The 17,901-nt window shown below is 33.0% G+C and overlaps 1 protein-coding gene across 2 annotated transcripts in view; it reads right to left on the minus strand.

The window, feature by feature from the left end:
- Positions 1-2,254: 2,254 nt before the first annotated feature.
- Positions 2,255-17,901, minus strand: part of LOC130452717 (cytochrome b5 reductase 4) — a 230,319-nt gene continuing 214,672 nt past the window's right edge. For both annotated transcript variants that reach the window (XM_056792131.1, XM_056792132.1), the window contains exons 4-9: positions 17,222-17,383; positions 10,662-11,098; positions 7,885-8,186; positions 5,406-5,706; positions 4,005-4,094; positions 2,255-2,635 (exon numbers count right to left, since the gene is read on the minus strand). In XM_056792131.1, the coding sequence (XP_056648109.1) occupies positions 2,401-2,635; positions 4,005-4,094; positions 5,406-5,706; positions 7,885-8,186; positions 10,662-11,098; positions 17,222-17,383 (1,527 nt within the window). In that variant the 3' untranslated portion in view covers positions 2,255-2,400. The remainder of the gene's footprint in view (positions 2,636-4,004; positions 4,095-5,405; positions 5,707-7,884; positions 8,187-10,661; positions 11,099-17,221; positions 17,384-17,901) is intronic.

A 17,901-nucleotide genomic window follows, 5' to 3' on the forward strand; every position in this document is an offset into this window, starting at 1 on the left:
CTGTTAAACTTCGGATAAACAAAGTACTTGCAAAAACCCAAGAATTAAACGAAAATGAAGTGCTCTACAAACAAAAAGCAAACACATCAATAATGAAGAAGCTTATTAGTGGGACAATTTAGTATAAATAGGTAGTTCAAGTTAATAGGTTTTAGTTTACCTCCAGTTTCTGAAGACGATAATTTCGTTATCGAAACGTGTGTCAGTATAATTGTGAGTATTGGTGTAGTGGTAAAGTGAACATTGTGTTCAGTAAGTCCGTGGTTAGCTTTAAACTTAGTCATCATAAGATTTTCGATCAGAATTACTGAAGCATTATTTTATTATGAATTGTCTGTATTATAATAATCTTACTCTCTGGTGTATTTCAAAACAGCATTGTTTTCATAACAGTCCACGTCATTTCTGAATCTCAGTCTTTTGTAAAGACCTAAACATATTTAGGGCTTACTTAGCACCCTCGCTGATTATTTGATGTGCTCGATATTTGTTTATTTTTATTTCCTACCCTTTCTCATGGTCACCCCATTATTCAAAGCAGTATTTTAACATACCTCAGTCTTCTATACATAAAATTTTTATATTTTTTCACAATTTTTGAAAATTTGTAGACCCCTCCCTCACCACTGGAAAGGAGAACATTTCAGATCCTTTTATTATTCCTAATATCCAAACTTTAAAATCAAATATGTCTCAAGGTGTTCAAGGAAATTTCAATTTAGTCTAAGGAGTTCTCCTACTATTTATGCAATATTCAGTATTGTACTTTCCAATTATTTTACTGAAGATTTCCAGTTGCTTTGTTCCGAAAAGGAATTCTAGTCCAATCCAAGAGTTATTCAGTTCGTGGTAAATTAAAAATTGACATTTATACCCAGAAATAAATTATTTCCGTATTTTTTTCAATTAAAAATACTATTTAGTCCTAGAAAAATTTTTGAAAAAGTATTTGAGAATATAAATTACAATTTTTATTACATTATTATGAAAAGAACAAATGTTAAATCAGCAGAGTTTGAGTTAAACATGGTGGCCACTCTCATGTGGCCAGACTGTCTCTATCAAGCCACAGTAGGTGAGATCGCCTTTTTGTGGAAAAATATTTTCATGACTTATATCAATATGATATAAAGGTATAAAATAACTTAAGTTTACTGTTGATAAAAATTAATACTGTATCCGTCTAAATAGCTTTTCACTTTCCAATGTTTTGATGATATAGAACAGGTATAGTAAGCTTTACTTGCAGCCTTTTATAGAGTCACAAAAGTGAAATATCCCACCATGCAATTTTCGTTATATTAGGTAGCATTTTTCTATGCATTACTGCAGAAAACGTTGAAAGTTTTAAATGACCTAAAAACAAAAGAAATTGCAGCACAGATAGGCATTTCCAAAACAAGTTTTCTAAGTATTTGAATATGACAAAAATTAGTGCAAGTTGGTTTCCTCGAATTCCAGCACAGTGCAAAAACAGTGTCGAGTAGAATGTTGTGAGTGATTTTTAAAGCTTTGAATCGAGGACCAAAAAAGTTCAATTCCATCAATTGTAACGGATGATGAAACTATGGTCCAACATCCAAAAGAGATTCCATGGAGTGGCATCAAAAAAGAGAGCCCGTGCCAAAAGAAGCTAAGGTCACGAAAAGTACCAAAAAAGTATTGGCTACAATATTTTGATTTTGTAACATATTTTTTTCACTACTAATTATCTTTATTGTTATTTAAATCAGAGGTATGGCTGGTGGTATGAAAATGAGCTGGTTGGGGTGAACACTTTTAAAATCTTTTCCAAAACTAGTTTTGTAATGCAGCTTTCTCATATTTTCTTGCAGTTAAAACCAGACAGTTAATACCCAACAGGGTTTTTTATTAATGTTAAATTTTCTTCGAATGTTGGGTGATTATCTAGTTTAGGTGGGAGATAAAAAACATTTACATCTTTAAGCTATAAAATTAACCCAATCGTTGCATGTAATAGCTGAGTGAAACATTTGGATCCGTTTTGCCCTTTTTTTGGTGTTGAGGGTCGACTTCCATATGGGTATTACCAGCAGCCATGAAATATTTATGATTGATTTGGATGAGGCTAGAAATTGGTTTTAAAAGCCAAATGTACATCAATACCACATTCATTTTCTGGTTTTGGCCACTGCAATTATACAGTTTAGCTCTTAGCACTTAGAGGCACTATGCCATTTCATTCGCTTTTCTTCTTGAAAAAGAATGATGTTTTGATAAGAAAATAAAAAGCATTAAATAAAACAGTTTATTACCAACGGCTCCATTCTCCAATCAAATTAAAAATATTATAGCAAAACGATAAACAACAAAACATAAGTCTGTGGAAAGAGGCGGAGTATCGCAGAATAGTGAAGGCTGGTCAGTGCAAGTAATGTGCTATCCGCTGAATATATGGATTTGTTCTTCTGTAACATCTAAATGGTGTAGTTCTTGTAATGAAAGCTCAGAAAACTGATTTGGTCCACATATGAAGGCAAAAATATCTTTTATCGTATAACCAGTATCTTTAATATGCTCCTGGATAGCATTGTTAATCATTTCTTTATTCACATGACCTGAAAGGCCGGTCCAACTTTCTACTGGCTCGGAGAGGATATGATTAACGACCAACCTAAAATATGCAATAAATGAAATTATAAATTAACAAAAAATATTTAATATATGACAATCATTTGTTTTTTGCTTTCTCAATTGAATCTACTTATTCTGTAACAACTTTGACTCTAAAAGGATATAAGAGAAACAGCATCCTTCATTAAATTAACGCAAATCAAATATAATTATTATACTCAATATGAATTAATTGTAAAAATACCACATTTAAACAAAATAATTTTTAATAATACAACAGCTGAATGTTATATATTATTATTATTATTATTTTCAAATAACGAGACAGGTTACGAATAAGTGTTTTATTATATAAATTATTCTATATTCGAATTCTGCCCTTCAATATACTCCCTTCCCCTTACCACACACCTTTCCATACGTTTTTTCTATTAATCGAGGCAGTACTGGAAGTCTTCTTTGGTGAGTGCCTTTAGGAGCTCTGCCGTTTTTTGCTTTACCCCTTCCATCGATTCAAATCGGGTACCTTCCAAAGTACATCTTTTTCTAACTTTTCAAGGAAATCTGAGCAAACCCGTTGACGCAAGAGCTTTTGTTCAGGAGTCAGATTTTTTGGTACCAGCTTCACACAGATTTTTGTCATGTGTAATTGCTCGTGTCAAATTTTTCTAACCATTTCTGTATCTGCGTTTACAGCCTCGGCAATTATCCGGATGCTCATTCGACGAGCTGCTCACACAATTTGGTTGATTTTGGTCACTGTTTCCGGAATTGAAACAGTCACAAGGCGACCTTGACTCTCGGGTCTCACTAAAGCGCTTACACCACTCACAAACACGCGCAAATAGAGAGTTGTCCCCATAAGCCTCTTGCAACAATTTATAGCACTCAGTCGGAGTTTTTTTTAATTCAACGAGAAATTTGAGATTAATACGTTGCTCCTGTTTTCTGTCACATATGGTTTTCGGCACGAGCAAAAAAGGACGTTAGATTCTAAACGCTTCTGCACAAAAACTATAATAGTGATGGAACCTGTTTTGGGACGTACATAGACAAAACATACCCAACTAAACATAACTAGATACCCAACGCACTACTCGCTTTTTATCCCACCCATCTAAGGCGCCCTCTAGGCGCGCAGTCTCGTTATTTAATAGTTCGACCTCGTAAAAAACTAAAATTTTAATGAAGCTAGATAAAAAAGATTTCTGATTTTTTCTTCCCCGAAGCTCAAGTGATCACACTCATCTTGAACACTAAAGTTGTTTCGTACTTTACAACTAAATAAAGTTATTTCTGTTAAGAAACCGATATTCTTCACAAAATTTGTGATGTTTTCTTTACTGAAAGCAGTACGAATTTGAGCATAATAACACGTACTGGAACGTTATTCCATAGGCAGTACTTACCTACGATCCATCTCTACTATCGCAGATAATTGGCTTCCAAATGGTATGTCCTGTTCTTTTTTATTGAAAAATAGAAGTCTCACGAACTGACTAAAAAGTAGAAGCCTGTATTAGAATAATTACAGAGAGTTTGGTAGTTTGAAAATTCATATATACCTAATATCTCACTATTTTGTTTTTGTTGGAATATCCAAGCAATAATTGAGTACAATACAAATGGAAATAATGATATATTACACAAAGAAGCATTAAAAATAAATGATTTGGGAAGATGGGTCCCAATTCTCTACCAACTTCAGTGACCAAAACTATAGAAAAGAAAGTAAAAAGATTTCCAAGCAAATGAAACATGTGAATGGAGTTCAAAAAGAACTAAACTACTGGTACAGAATAATTTAGATGCAATATTGAGACGATGCAAAAGTGAGAAGGTCTAGTATGAAACAAAATAGGTTTTTTTTATTAACAAACTCCGCTCGTTTATTTCGAGATTCTTCCTGTATTCTAGTCAATTGTTGGCCGAGTACTAGATCGAGTAGGTTTCAGAATTTCATAGTAAAAAATTCCCTTCCATTTTCACCATAACATCTTTCGACAGTCAATTTGGGCATTGCAGTCCTTTGTGTGATTTCATCACGCTTCTACCAAGATGGTTTGACTTTTTCAATTGATTCCGAACTGTTTGATGGTTAATACTATCCAGTGCTTTCTTGATAACTAGCTCTGTAAGTTGCAAAATATTAACGGCTGAGAATCTGGCTGGATTTGCACCATGGTATTATTGAAACCAATTACGCATAATACGACAATCAGTAACAGTATATTCACCATGAAGACCATATATTTTTCTGTATGTTTGAGATGCATTTCAATTTTTTCTAAAGAAAAACATCACATCATGTTTTTTACAAACACTCATTTTCAAACTTCTGTAATTTTGACAAAGGCTACAAAACTCTCTTCACAAAAATGTAACCTTGCACGCCTTCTATGAAACGTACAACAAGTTGCCCCACAATGACTAGTGTTCTCGATATATTGCCAATAGCTTTTACCGTAAAAATGGAAAGATATTTTTTAGATAACCTATTATTTATTTACTGTAATACTAAATTTACTATTTTGTTATCTTATACGTTAATTATTTCTTAATATCTTAGTAAAATTATCAAACTGATAGAAATGAATAAGTGGAACATCAATTATATGCTAAATTAAATTATTGAAATTTCATTACTGATTAAACTAATTTGTAGAGGTTTCGTTTAAGATAGAAATATTTTCTCCTTTTCAAGACGACCTCATGTAATAATAATAATAATAGTAATAGACAAAAAACAAGATTTGTTTGAAATATGTTTATAAAACGAAATTGTATATATTTAAATGGGCGATACTTACCATTTTTTGACTCGCCTTTCTAATAAAAATAACAGCAGCGGCAACATTGGCGTTATTCCTGTACCTGCAGCTAAAATCAAAAACGCTACCTTTTTTTCCAACCGTTGAAGGTCAAAGTCCCCAAGTGGTCTAGTCATAGTCAAAACGTCTTTTAAGTCTTTATCTGTCATCATGCGGCTAACCATTCCGTTTTTATAGCTTTTAATCATAAGGCATATTTCATCAGTGGTATCGTCGTTTAGACTAAGAGTAGTGAAGAGGCTTGAAGGGACGGGAGTGTAACTTCTTGACAACTCAGATCCTGTAATTAAATACAATAATTTTCAATTATACAAAACAAAATCCCAATAATCCCACTTATCTACTCTCAATTACTATAGGGTTTTCCAATAAGCGGTGTTATTTTGAACAGCCCGCTATTTTGGTAAATGTTACTTTTGAAGCTGTCATTTTTTGACATTTGATAAGTAGAAACTACGCCATTAATGAAAATGGAATGATACACGCTTCAACAACGCATTGAAATTATTAAAATGAAGACTTGGGTCTTAAGGCCTATAAAGTTCAGTTAACACAAGAACTCAAGCCGGCCGATCATCAACAACGTCGTGTCTTTGCTGATTGGGTCCTTGAAATGCATGAAAATGATCCAGATATTCATCGAAAAATCATCTTAAATGATCAGGCCCATTTCCACCTTAGTGGTTACGTCAATAAACAAAATTGTCGAATCTGGGGCTCGGAAAACCCAAGAGTTATTGTTGAAAAACCTCTCCATCCTCAACGCGTGACTGTTTGGTGCGGTTTATGGTCTGGCGGTGTCATTGGACCTTATTTTTTCGAAAATGAGGCTGGAGCAACAGTTACGGTGAATGGATTGCGCTATCGAGAGATGATTAATGATTTTTTATGGCCGGAATTGGATGGTATTGATTTGGACAACGTTTACTTTCAACAAGACGGCGCTACGTGCCACACAAGCAGCGAATCCATCGATCTTTTACGGGAAAAATTTCTGGACCGTGTTGTCTCTCGTGATTTAACACCTTGCGACTTTTTCCTTTGGGATACGTGAAAGATAAGGTCTACGCCAACAGTCCAGCATCGATTCAAGACCTCAAAAATGGAAGTCGTGAGGCTATCGAGGACATAGGGCAGCCGCTTTGCAATTTGGTTACGGAAAATTTCATGAAAAGGATATGGTCCTGTAAGCGCAGTCGTGGCGGCCATTTGGCTGATGTTGTGTTCCATTATTAACGGCATACCTTCCTCTTTATAATGAAATAAACATCCGATCATTTATCTCAAAAAAAGGCATTTTTCTTTGATTATCAAAATAACACCTCTTATTGGAAAACCCCTTATATAAAAATGTTGATTGCTTGATCATTCATAATCGCGAATGGATATCAAGCAACTTTATATAATTTATAACGTTTTTTGTTCTTTTTTCATTATCATATATAAAAAACTTGCAACAAATACTTCCTTTGGATTGCTGCCTAATATAACTGTAATCTAATATATTATATTCCTCATACTTAGATAATTTTCAAAATAGTGATGTTTGCATTCATAGGAGAAAGTAGAACTATCACTCAAAGCAATAAGTGTATCAGGATATAATAAAATCATTTATTTGATTGGAATTTTCATGTTCCGATGCTTAACCCCATAATTATGTTATACATGTGGAAAGCTCCAAAAGTTCCGTCAAGTCTTCCAAAGTTGCATTGAGATTTTATACAAGCAACAGTTTTCAAAGAAGTAGTTTCAATTTTTCTCCTCCAACGATTATCGTTATTCCATGCAACTGGATTCATATAATAATCTATCTCCATAACAAAAAGACCAAAAAGAAACTAGATCAATCAACAAACATTGTATTTCTATTTCCTTCAATTTTCTTTTAATGAAAATTATGGCTTAGAAAAATTAGGATTTAGATAACCTATTTTCAAAAATGTTTGTTCAACTTATCTTATAATTTTTTCATTAAAGGTGCGGTCGATTTTATCTCTAGCTGCCATACTTTTTCTAATGAAGAAAAATAATGTTTTTAATTAAATTATCATGACGTAAGATTATATTTATAGAGCTTGGTAGAATTAAATCGTAATTTTTTAACATCACCATTGAAACCTTTCAAGTTTCTTGTTATTCGATCCATTTAATTACTTATGAGCATTTTTACGCCATATAGAAAACCATTGACAGTTTATTCTATTGCTGATAATCTCATATACTCCATAGATGTATATAAATGTATATAAATGTTCATAAAACTTTGAATTTGACTGACGTAGAAAATTGAGAACAGAGATAATACCTCATCTGATCAATTCAAATCACCAGATCGTTAAAAAAAGGAAATAAATAATATGTAACACGAGCTAGAAAAGCAGTGTTCAAAAAATGTTCATTGAGACAAATCTATTCCTGCATATATCGTACTAATACATGTGAACAATTCTCTTACCATCTATATTAACAAAAACTCGAACATGTTTTCCTATCGGTACAACAATTTTACAACCATCAATTCTTTTAAAGCGCATCAAAAATATGTTATGGGTTACTTGAAGTTTTTCTTCAATAACGAAATTAAACCTCTCACTGGCGTTCTTATGGTGTAAGTGTTCTGCATTTTGTTGTAACATTCCACAATTCTCCCAAATTTTTGCAATTTTTTTCTTAAATGTTAACTCAATTTTACCAGTCTCCCATGTAACCTTTATAGAACATGGCCACTCGACGTCTTCATTAAGTAACAGTTGATTCCTAAAATTCACATAATTATTATCATTGAACTCAACAAAATTATTTAGAGAGATTTAGAGAGATTTAGTAGGAGTTCTAGACATCTTATTACAGAGTGTTAGAACTATTTGAGAGTCGAAGAAAGATCTGTATGGAATCGATACAACGTTTGCTAATACTATAACAAAAACACGACTTCTTCAATAATAATTTGGAGCGTTTTTGAAAGTATAAAAAGGATTCTGTGCGTCGTTTCAGAGAAGAAGATAAAACTTGAGTCTACCAACTTGATTCTGAACCGAACGCAGAGGGTAAGGAGTGATGCGAAACTTGAATATTGGTCATAAAACAAGCTAGGGTTAACTATAAGTGTTTTGAGTTACCAAAAGGATTTTTTTTGGATTATATCCAAACCGGCAAAACAATAAATGCATAGTATTATAATAGATCATGTTTTATTAAGATAACGCATATAGCTCGAAAACGTCATTATAAACATTTGGGAATTAGAAAATAGACTATGACATATACAAAAAACAGAGGGACAAAGTGAAAACCTTAGTAAAAGAAGCTGAAGCTGAGTCTTGGGGAGGAGTTTTGGAAAAGGATGGGAAAAAACGCAGATGGAGATGCAAAAATCAAATAAGTAACCAAAAAACTATAAATGGTAAATTTAGAGCTGAACAAAATGAAATATTTGACACATGGAAGAAAACCTGAAAAAGTTACAAATAGCGAGATTGGAAACAGAAGGACACGAAGAACAGTAAGAAAGAGAAGACGGATATACAACAGGAGCAAGCGCAATATGTGCAGAGCCAATACCAAAAATAAGAAAAGAGAATATTACTGGTAGCATGGAATACACAATCCCAGAGAAGTAGAGAATAGCAATAATAGCAACCATAAGATAAAAGGATTGCAAAAATTATACAGGAGTATCGCTATCCTGTACTAAATACAAGCTCTTTGACCGTATAATTGGAGATAGACTGAGACAGGGGGTAGACAGCACATTGATTGACACACAGGTAGTATTTAGAACCAATAGATCAGTGCAAGATGGAACATTCACTTTGAGGCAAATAACAGACGTTGCAGCAGTTGATTTAGAGAAAGTATTCGATAGCATGAACAGAGAACATAATTAAGAATATAAATATTCAACTGCTTAGAGATAGGATACTTTGATGTTATTATCGCTTTTTTGGCCATAAAAATGATTAAATTATGTCACCTTGAATCTGCGCAATAGTAGAAAAAGTATAATCTCCAACTAGTGGTGGGACATATTGTCATTTTATATTGTTTATTTTATTATCCTTGTTTAAATAAATGATACAAATAACATGAACTGATGTATTTTTATTTTTATATGTTTTCAGAATATTGTATATATGAAGAATCTTCTCTTCTTCTTACATGAAAACAAACAAAATCCTTATGTTATTCTTATTCTAAAAACTTCTTTACATGACAAACATCATAGAAAATACCTAATAATTTATCAATGTAGGTAATCAACATTACAATTGATTTACGAGGCCCGTTATTTTTCAACCCCCGATGGGCTATAAATAAAGGACAAGTTCATATGAAACATAATTTTATTACCAAAAGATTGGTATACTTTTTGACATAATCACAGAAGAGATGGTTATAAATGTCATATCTGTGGACAAGCTTTTCAATAACATCTTCAAAGAAAGTCGCCAACGTAACCTAACCGTTCAGTAACAATAGAGTACAACACAGACTTTGAAACTTCTGGAAATTCTGTAGACAAAGCAGCAATAGAGAATCTGCGGTTTTCTTTAACCGTTCTGTGAACTCGTCGAACCAGGTCATCTGAAACGACAAATTTGCGTCCTTGGCCCCCTTCATCATTCACATCATTACGGCCATCTTTAAGCTTTCGACACCCATACAGCCTGTAGGAAACGAATCACACTTCGCAATTCACACTTGGCGGGAGCATCAATAAAGGCAGACTTTGCTATAGCACATCGCCGACTGACGCCTGAATGTCAACAATGATGGAGTGTATAGTGCGAGAGCTTCGCAGTCGCCTACAGCGCATGCCCGCGTAGCGTCTGCACAGAGCGTTTGGAGGTAGAAAAAAAAGCGGCCCTCGTATTTACGTCACATTAAGTAAGAAATTATTCTAGATTTTCTAAATAAAATATTGAGCATTCAACAAATATGAGGCAAGTATAATTAGTCAAATAATAGCTGTGAAATACAAAATAAATCTAAGCTTATAGTCTTAACACTACAAGCGCAAAATAATGGTTCCTTCTTTCATTTTTCTTAGACTTCATTCTTAGTACTTTGTAACTGGTTTGTGGAGTTGGCCACTTCAGGTTTCTAATAAAACTCTCAACTGGAAATTCTCTAGAAATGTTTGCCACAGTAAAGTTCATTGTTTATAAACCCCTTTTTACCTAAAGTCGTAGCATCTACGAACAATAAAAAATGATTTGAATTGATATTTACCTGTAAAATGCATTATTATATGTGAAACAAACAACAAGTTCCTTCTGAGCTTGCGGTGAATGAACTTCGACCAACGGATTAGAAAAGGAACCAGTATAGAATATTAAAGTTATATAATCCATTTTCTGTATCCAATCAAATCTTGGAGTGTCTGGATTAGGAACAGAAACTATGTTACTATCTTCTTCTATATTTTCAATGTTCGCCTTTAATTCATCTGTTCTCAATGTAACTTGTCCTGATTCATTTGCTGGCGTGGACTCTTGAGACTTCTCTACTTCAGTGCTGTCTCTTTCTTGCAATAGTTGATCTACATTATCGCTATTCTCTGTTTTGCCAAAAAATAATCGTTCTTTGTCTATATTGGGATCGATAGCAACTAATTTGCCGACTATACATTTTTGTAGAATTTGTTCGTAATTTACCCAGGGATGAACCTAAAAACGTCAATAAATAATTCGAGCAACAGAGAATTATGAATGAACAGCGATGTGATACTAATGAAAATTCCATGTAACAACCACATCAAATTTAAATCACAACATGAATGAGATGAAGTATTTAATTTGATTATAATAGAAATCTAGTAACATTCATATGTAACTAGTGATAATAGTGATATAATATTTCTCTTGTTTTTTTATTCTATATATAATGAAGTATTTAATTTTGTGAATAATTATTTTTTGTTTACTTATACTGTTAACACTAATAATAATTTTTATAGATCGAAGTAGCATTTTAACATATTTTTTATTACAATTATCAGAAATTTGAGGACAAATTCACTAAAAGATGTGTTGTAATGCCGATCTTTAAATAGTGAAAAGTCACAGATGTTCTCCCTTTGTAAAACCACAATCGGCTCACAAACGCAGATAAAGAACCCATCAATAAAATTGTTGTAAAGTTGTTAACAGTGCGAGTAACAGTAACAAGCGAAGATAATTTCAGTAAAATTAAATATAAAGATGAGTTTATCGCTTAAAAGTTTTATTTCTAGCTTAAAAGCTAGAGTAGAAGTTACATAGCACTTTTCGTAGAGCTAAAAAATGACATTTTCCTGAAAATTGTGTCTTACCAAGTTTTTCTCCCGTAGTCTTTATTTATAATACAAATACTACAATATAAATATTCTAAATCACTAGCATTACATTCATCTTCCTCAGAATCACTATCGTTAAATCACTCATAAGTCTATTTAAAACTGGTACATGTTGCATATATTAATTTTCAATTAATTTTTACGTGATTTATAATAGCATTCTTTCATTACCAGTTCCGAATGAGGCATCTGTAATTTGTAAAATGTTATTAATTCCTGTTTGTCTTTTCGGTCGGGATCATATAAATTCAATTTAATTCAAAACATAATAGTACATATATAATCTTAGAAGTTTGTCACCATTCTTCTTGGACATTACGTCCTCAGTATATCCTTTGGCAATTATTTTTGTTTCTAAAAACTCTATGAGTTGCTTTTTTGTATAATGCTCTTCAAAATAAAAATCTTGTTCAAGTAGAAACTCCTGTTGACTTTGTTGGAATTTTAGGAATTAATCTTGAATGATACGAGGCGTTATTTAATACAATTACACTGTTTGCATGTAGTGCTGGTACCAGTTTTTCTTTGAACCAAAACTCGAAAAAGTCACTTCGATATGCTTCAAATGTAATAATAATGCATCATTTACAAAACCTTGCTGCCCACCTCAATGTGCTTTCGTTTTACATTTTCAATTATCATTTGTCCAGGCGTTATAAATAGTAGCGGCTGTCAAACCATGTTTCGCTCTTTGTTAGGGTCTAGTAGGACGATTGCCACATATTTTATTGTTTCATTCCACTTTCATTTAAGAATAATATGACCTTTAAACACAGCACACTTGCGCAGCTCACAACTAACTACTGACTGTGAACCGAAAACCCTACTACAAGTACCTACCAGATGTTTATAACAGAAATATTTCGAATTATGTATAATATTCTATTCACGTTCATTATTTTTTCAGTATTAATGGATTTAATAACCAGTTTTATTTAAGAATTCCAAGGGATTGACTTTTTATGTAATGTTTATCTATACTTTTAAATTATTGACTGATTCTGAAAATTAAATATTGTAATGCGGACCTGGACAAGTTGTTTACTATTCAGTTCGCAGAGGAGCGTCTCCTATTTCTTTTTGTAAAGATAAGGTTTTTGGTATTTGATGACCGGCATTGTACTAGTACAAAAGCAAGTTTTGAACTGAATTTGATTGGCTTCTCTTCAAAACATCAGCGATCTTGCAGAATCTATATAAAGGTTGATTCAGGGAAATCAACTGTGGGAAATGTGCTTTCAGTATCTTCTTATGGAAACCTTTGTTGTGTGACGACGTAATTTACTAGTTCACTATTATATACAGTTACAGTTTCAACTTTAATTTTGTGAACTATTGGTAGATATGACTAATTTTTTGAATAATCATTTCCATTTGATATTTTACGGAAATGAATGCCTATACTCAATCAGAAAAAAAGTGAAAACATATTAAACTACGAATTGAAATGATATTCCATTCATTAATTGATAAATACATTTTCAAGACTTGGTTAAAGACTGCTACCAGAAAGCAGACGTCGAAAAATGAAATTTTTATTAGTATAGTGAACGCGGGAAAATCCAATATGACCTGCGAATTTTGTAGTGTTTCAATTTTAGGACTAGACTTGTGAGTTTGATTTACATAATATTGATTTCAACACCTAAATGTCACTCTTAATGAGATTTTTAAAAGAATTGAATAGTTTTTAACAAATTGAAAAGATTAAGGAAAACATACAATTACTGGACATCACCTACAAATAAAAACAAATATCAATATTTTTATAAAGCTTTCTTGTTTTTAAAAATATTCTCCATTAAGATCAAAACACTTTTGCATGAGTTTGAACCAATTGTCGAAGCTTTTTTCCATACCTATTGTGGTTCCTTAAATTTATATATTATTTGAACGCTTCAACTGGTTCTTCAAGTGCAAAAAAACGATAACGTCGCAATTTATTTTTGATCTGCGACATTAAGAAGAAATCATTGGGTGCCAAACACGGACTGTATGGTGGATGACCCATCAATCAGATGTTTTGAATGTTCAAACATATGAAAGCTCGCAATGTGGTTGAGAATGATTCGTATTCTTCGATTGATTACTCTGATTTTGTTGAGCTCTTCTAACTAACCTATGCTGACGTATCGATCAGAATTGACCATTATACGTTGCTATAATGGAACGGTGGTGACATGTCAAATTTTTTCGAATAAACGGACGACCATTTGCTTCGAAGGGTTGGATTTGTCTCGTCTTGAATTTCCATACAGTCGATTGTTGTTTAGTTTCGTGTTTATATGCTTAGATCCGTATTTGAAACACTAAGTAGCAATCTTCGTATTTTAAGGCAGTTTTGTTTCTATTGTATGAATGACTCAATTTATTTTCCGAATATTGAGATTTCTGTCCTATGTAAACAGCATACTTATAATACTGAGAGCTCATATATGATATTATTTCTAGTTGGGGTCTTCGATTATTTAAGTGAAATATTATGACATTATACCCTATCTGTTTACATAGGACAGGCATTCATACAAAATTACTTTCCCCGTTCTTTGGTATTCCAGTCAAATATTTTGATAATGTGTAATGGAGTCCTTGTACATACGATGAAGGAATGGGTTCACTGAGTACATTTTGATGTTCAGTATCTCTTTTTTGTTTGTTAATGGATCATAATAATTGTTTATCCTTATGTTTATTATGTGATTTATTCTTTGTCTGCTATAATTATTGCCCTTTAATGCGGTTTTTGCTCTCTCATTAAATAGCTGTGGATCCAAACTCAGGATCTCATGGATGAAGAGTTGTATTACCCTTACTAATAATTACAAGCCTTTTTTTGTGAGTTAAGATGACACGAATTTAAGTCTGAATAACATAAAGACTAAGCATGGCCAATGAAAAAGAAAACCTGTATTGTAAGAAAATAATTGTCTCAAAAAAATCATAAGTAACATATTCAGAAGAATAACTAATAATATATGCATTAACTATGACGATAACTTAAAAGTGTTGTCTCCATCCTTTGGACAAGCGCACATCATAAAAATTTTATTTATTCTGCTACATTTTACGTAGTGTTTCAGCTGAATCAGTCGGTAAATTAAATTAAACTTATTTTTTGTTACTAATAATTGTTGATTCTGTGAATATCGACAAACGGAGAAATATTCAGTGAAGATGAATATATTAATTGGTCAAATCAGTAAATCTCTTTAATCTCTCACAAACTTACAAAAATATTTTCAACAATTTTTCTGGTCTGTTTTTAAACTACTCAAAGTTCGTCAAAGCGATAAGAGCTCCATGCAAAATAGAACGTTGTCAGTGTGTATGCTTCTACTTGGAGTGGTTTAAAGTTTTTTTTTTTAAATTCGATCTCAACTCTCGACGCATTAAAGCGACGTTATTCCTAACTACGTAATTGATCGGAAATTACATAGTCGCACTGATGGGAGTTTTATAAATCAGAGACCTGAATTTCTTTTATATTTTTTGTTGTGAATTTTCATTTGGTTTTAAAGAAAAATAGTGATAAATGATATAATAATACCAATACTAGAAATAAATTGGTTCCATAGTCCCTTTGCAGGCTCTTTTGTCAACCTCACCGTATCCAATGGAGGTTTTACAAGATTGGAGAATCTTCCGGGTGTTGCTGGCTTCAAAGCCAGCTTTTTCCTCAAGGTCAAATCTTATATGTGGCTTTACTGTAACGTGGGAAAATTTTAAATCATGTAATTAGAAAGGTCGTACCAAAAAACCGTCGTTTCTCGCGGATCTTCTACTATTGGTCAGATAGCGAAATGGTCAGATGGTTCACTCAACACCACAAAGGCACCGTTATCGTACAGAACCTTTTACTAAATTAATTTTATAAAGTGATGTTCGATTGATACTCCCAATAATTCAGATGCATCGTAAAAAAGTTTTCTTTCTTGTGTTAATAAGAACAATTGCAGAGCGGTTCCACGTGCCTTGTGATTAGAGTATTTGCCTCTTCTAGAACTATTCTGAAGATTATGTCTGACCTATGAAGGTTTTGGCCCACATGCCTCCATATGAGTGGAGTCAGGTCTCTTTGTTTCCCCCCTTCCTCATCAACTTAAGATATTCCTTAATGTGTGAGTAAATGGTTCCTGCCACAAATCGAGCTCTGCCAGCACTTGAGTGTCTCTAAGCTTGGCTAGCTAATCGACATTTTCACTGGCTCCGAGCTATCTATGTCTAAATATTCTGAGTACATAACTATACGTTCTCTAGCTATCCCATTAAGTTGTTAGTAATACTGATCTAGTAGATATTTCTAGCAGTAAGCTGGGCCGAAGTTTGTATGACCATTAACTTGGTTTGCATTACAGAAACATACCTTCCTTAGGAAAGGATATTATGTTTGTATACTCTTGCTCTGGACAACTCACTATTTTTGGATGCATCAATGTAATAGATGTCACCATTTAAATGCAGGTTGACCTCATTTTTTCATCATTCATTTCTACTAGGAAACATGACATTGAAATTCCTGTCAGGTATTACGTCCGCATTATGAGGATTCTCTCCAACTTTTGCTCTTTCGGCTCGTGTCATTTTGGCACTTCGAGATTTATGTTACGAGACTTATGCATGACTTAGCTCAGAGCCGGTATCATCTACCTATCCCGGATACAAAGTATCAAAAGGATTAGGCTCGGTTCACATAATGAACTAGTGTGGCAAATACATATTCAATATTACAGGCTTCTGGATGTCGCCGAAGGTGTTTTTTGGTGATCCCAATTTGGCGATGGTATCGTGCAGAGTCTTAGGCACGACGCCACATCTGTTTAATCTCAATTGCGAAATTTAGCGTATTTGGTATAGCTCACCGACAAGAAGGACTAAATAGATTCTTCTATCAACCACTACGATGTCAGGCCTGTTATTCGTCACCTGTCTATGGGTGATAATGACCATAGTTATTTTCGAGCTCCATCTGCGGCTGGTACCTGTAGCACGGAGTATAGGGATCGAGAAGACTGAGCTTGTTTTTAGTATTAGCAATTGTGGTTCCAGAATTTCAACGTCGTACTGAATTGACATAAACACAAAAAGTGTCATGCATTCTACCTCCAAGGCTACTGTTGAAATAAACTCAATATCAGTATTACTGCTAATAAAATTCCAATATTTACCCTCTGTACTGCCTGAAATTATACATTTATTTTTCCATTATTTCAATGATCTTTCCTTCTTGAAAATGCGTTAGTAAATCACTTTTTTCAAAAATTTCAATGAATTTCAAAAAAGTGATTTATTTGGGTTTCTAACTTTATTCCAGTTAGTTAAGGTTGATTCCTGAATTATGAAAAAATCATCTCTTAATATTGCATGTTCTGGATGTAAATTAAATGTGAATATGTTCACTAAAAATGTGAAGTAGGGGTGGAACATATAGTGACACGTTTAGATTCTAGATCTTTACCTGATCAAAGAGTTTAGTAGCATCAATTCCTGCAGCTCTCAATAGTTCATCGGGACCTCCTGGATGGAATGGTACATAAGCCGTCACATTATAAACTTTTCCTCTTATCGATAACCATAGGTCATCTATCGTGTTATGTTTTGCCAGTTCTTGCTTAGTTACCTACAAAATTTGATAATGTGGAATAAGAACCTTCGTTTTTACAATGAGAATTCTTCTTATAGGAAAAAGAGTTAGAATGAAGAAACAATGGACGCCGAAAGTAAGAAATAAAATCAAATTTAATTAGTATACAAAATTGACACTTATTGTCAATGAGAAGACATAAAATATTTCAAAATGTATTGAAAAATCTAATTTTGGCATAAATTTTCAAAAATGATTTCACAGGGATGTATGAAAAGCTTCCGACCTCAGCGACTTATTAATATTAGTTTGGGAATATATTTGCTCAATGCGCATGCATTGAAAGATTCTGCCATTTTGAACGTTCAGTTTTTGTTTGACAATGATATTACTGAGACGATGTGAAGATATCTCTGAAAATATAAAAAAATGGATTTCGAGTCTTTATTCAATATTTGTTTTAGAAGTACGCTTATGCAAATGAAAGAGGAGTTAGACACTGTGTCACTGCATCATCATTCACAACCGTGGCGTTTTGGGCAGAATGGCTAAAA

This window comes from Diorhabda sublineata, chromosome 2 (assembly GCF_026230105.1).
Source record: "Diorhabda sublineata isolate icDioSubl1.1 chromosome 2, icDioSubl1.1, whole genome shotgun sequence".
In the NCBI taxonomy this organism is placed as follows: Eukaryota; Metazoa; Arthropoda; class Insecta; order Coleoptera; family Chrysomelidae; genus Diorhabda; species Diorhabda sublineata.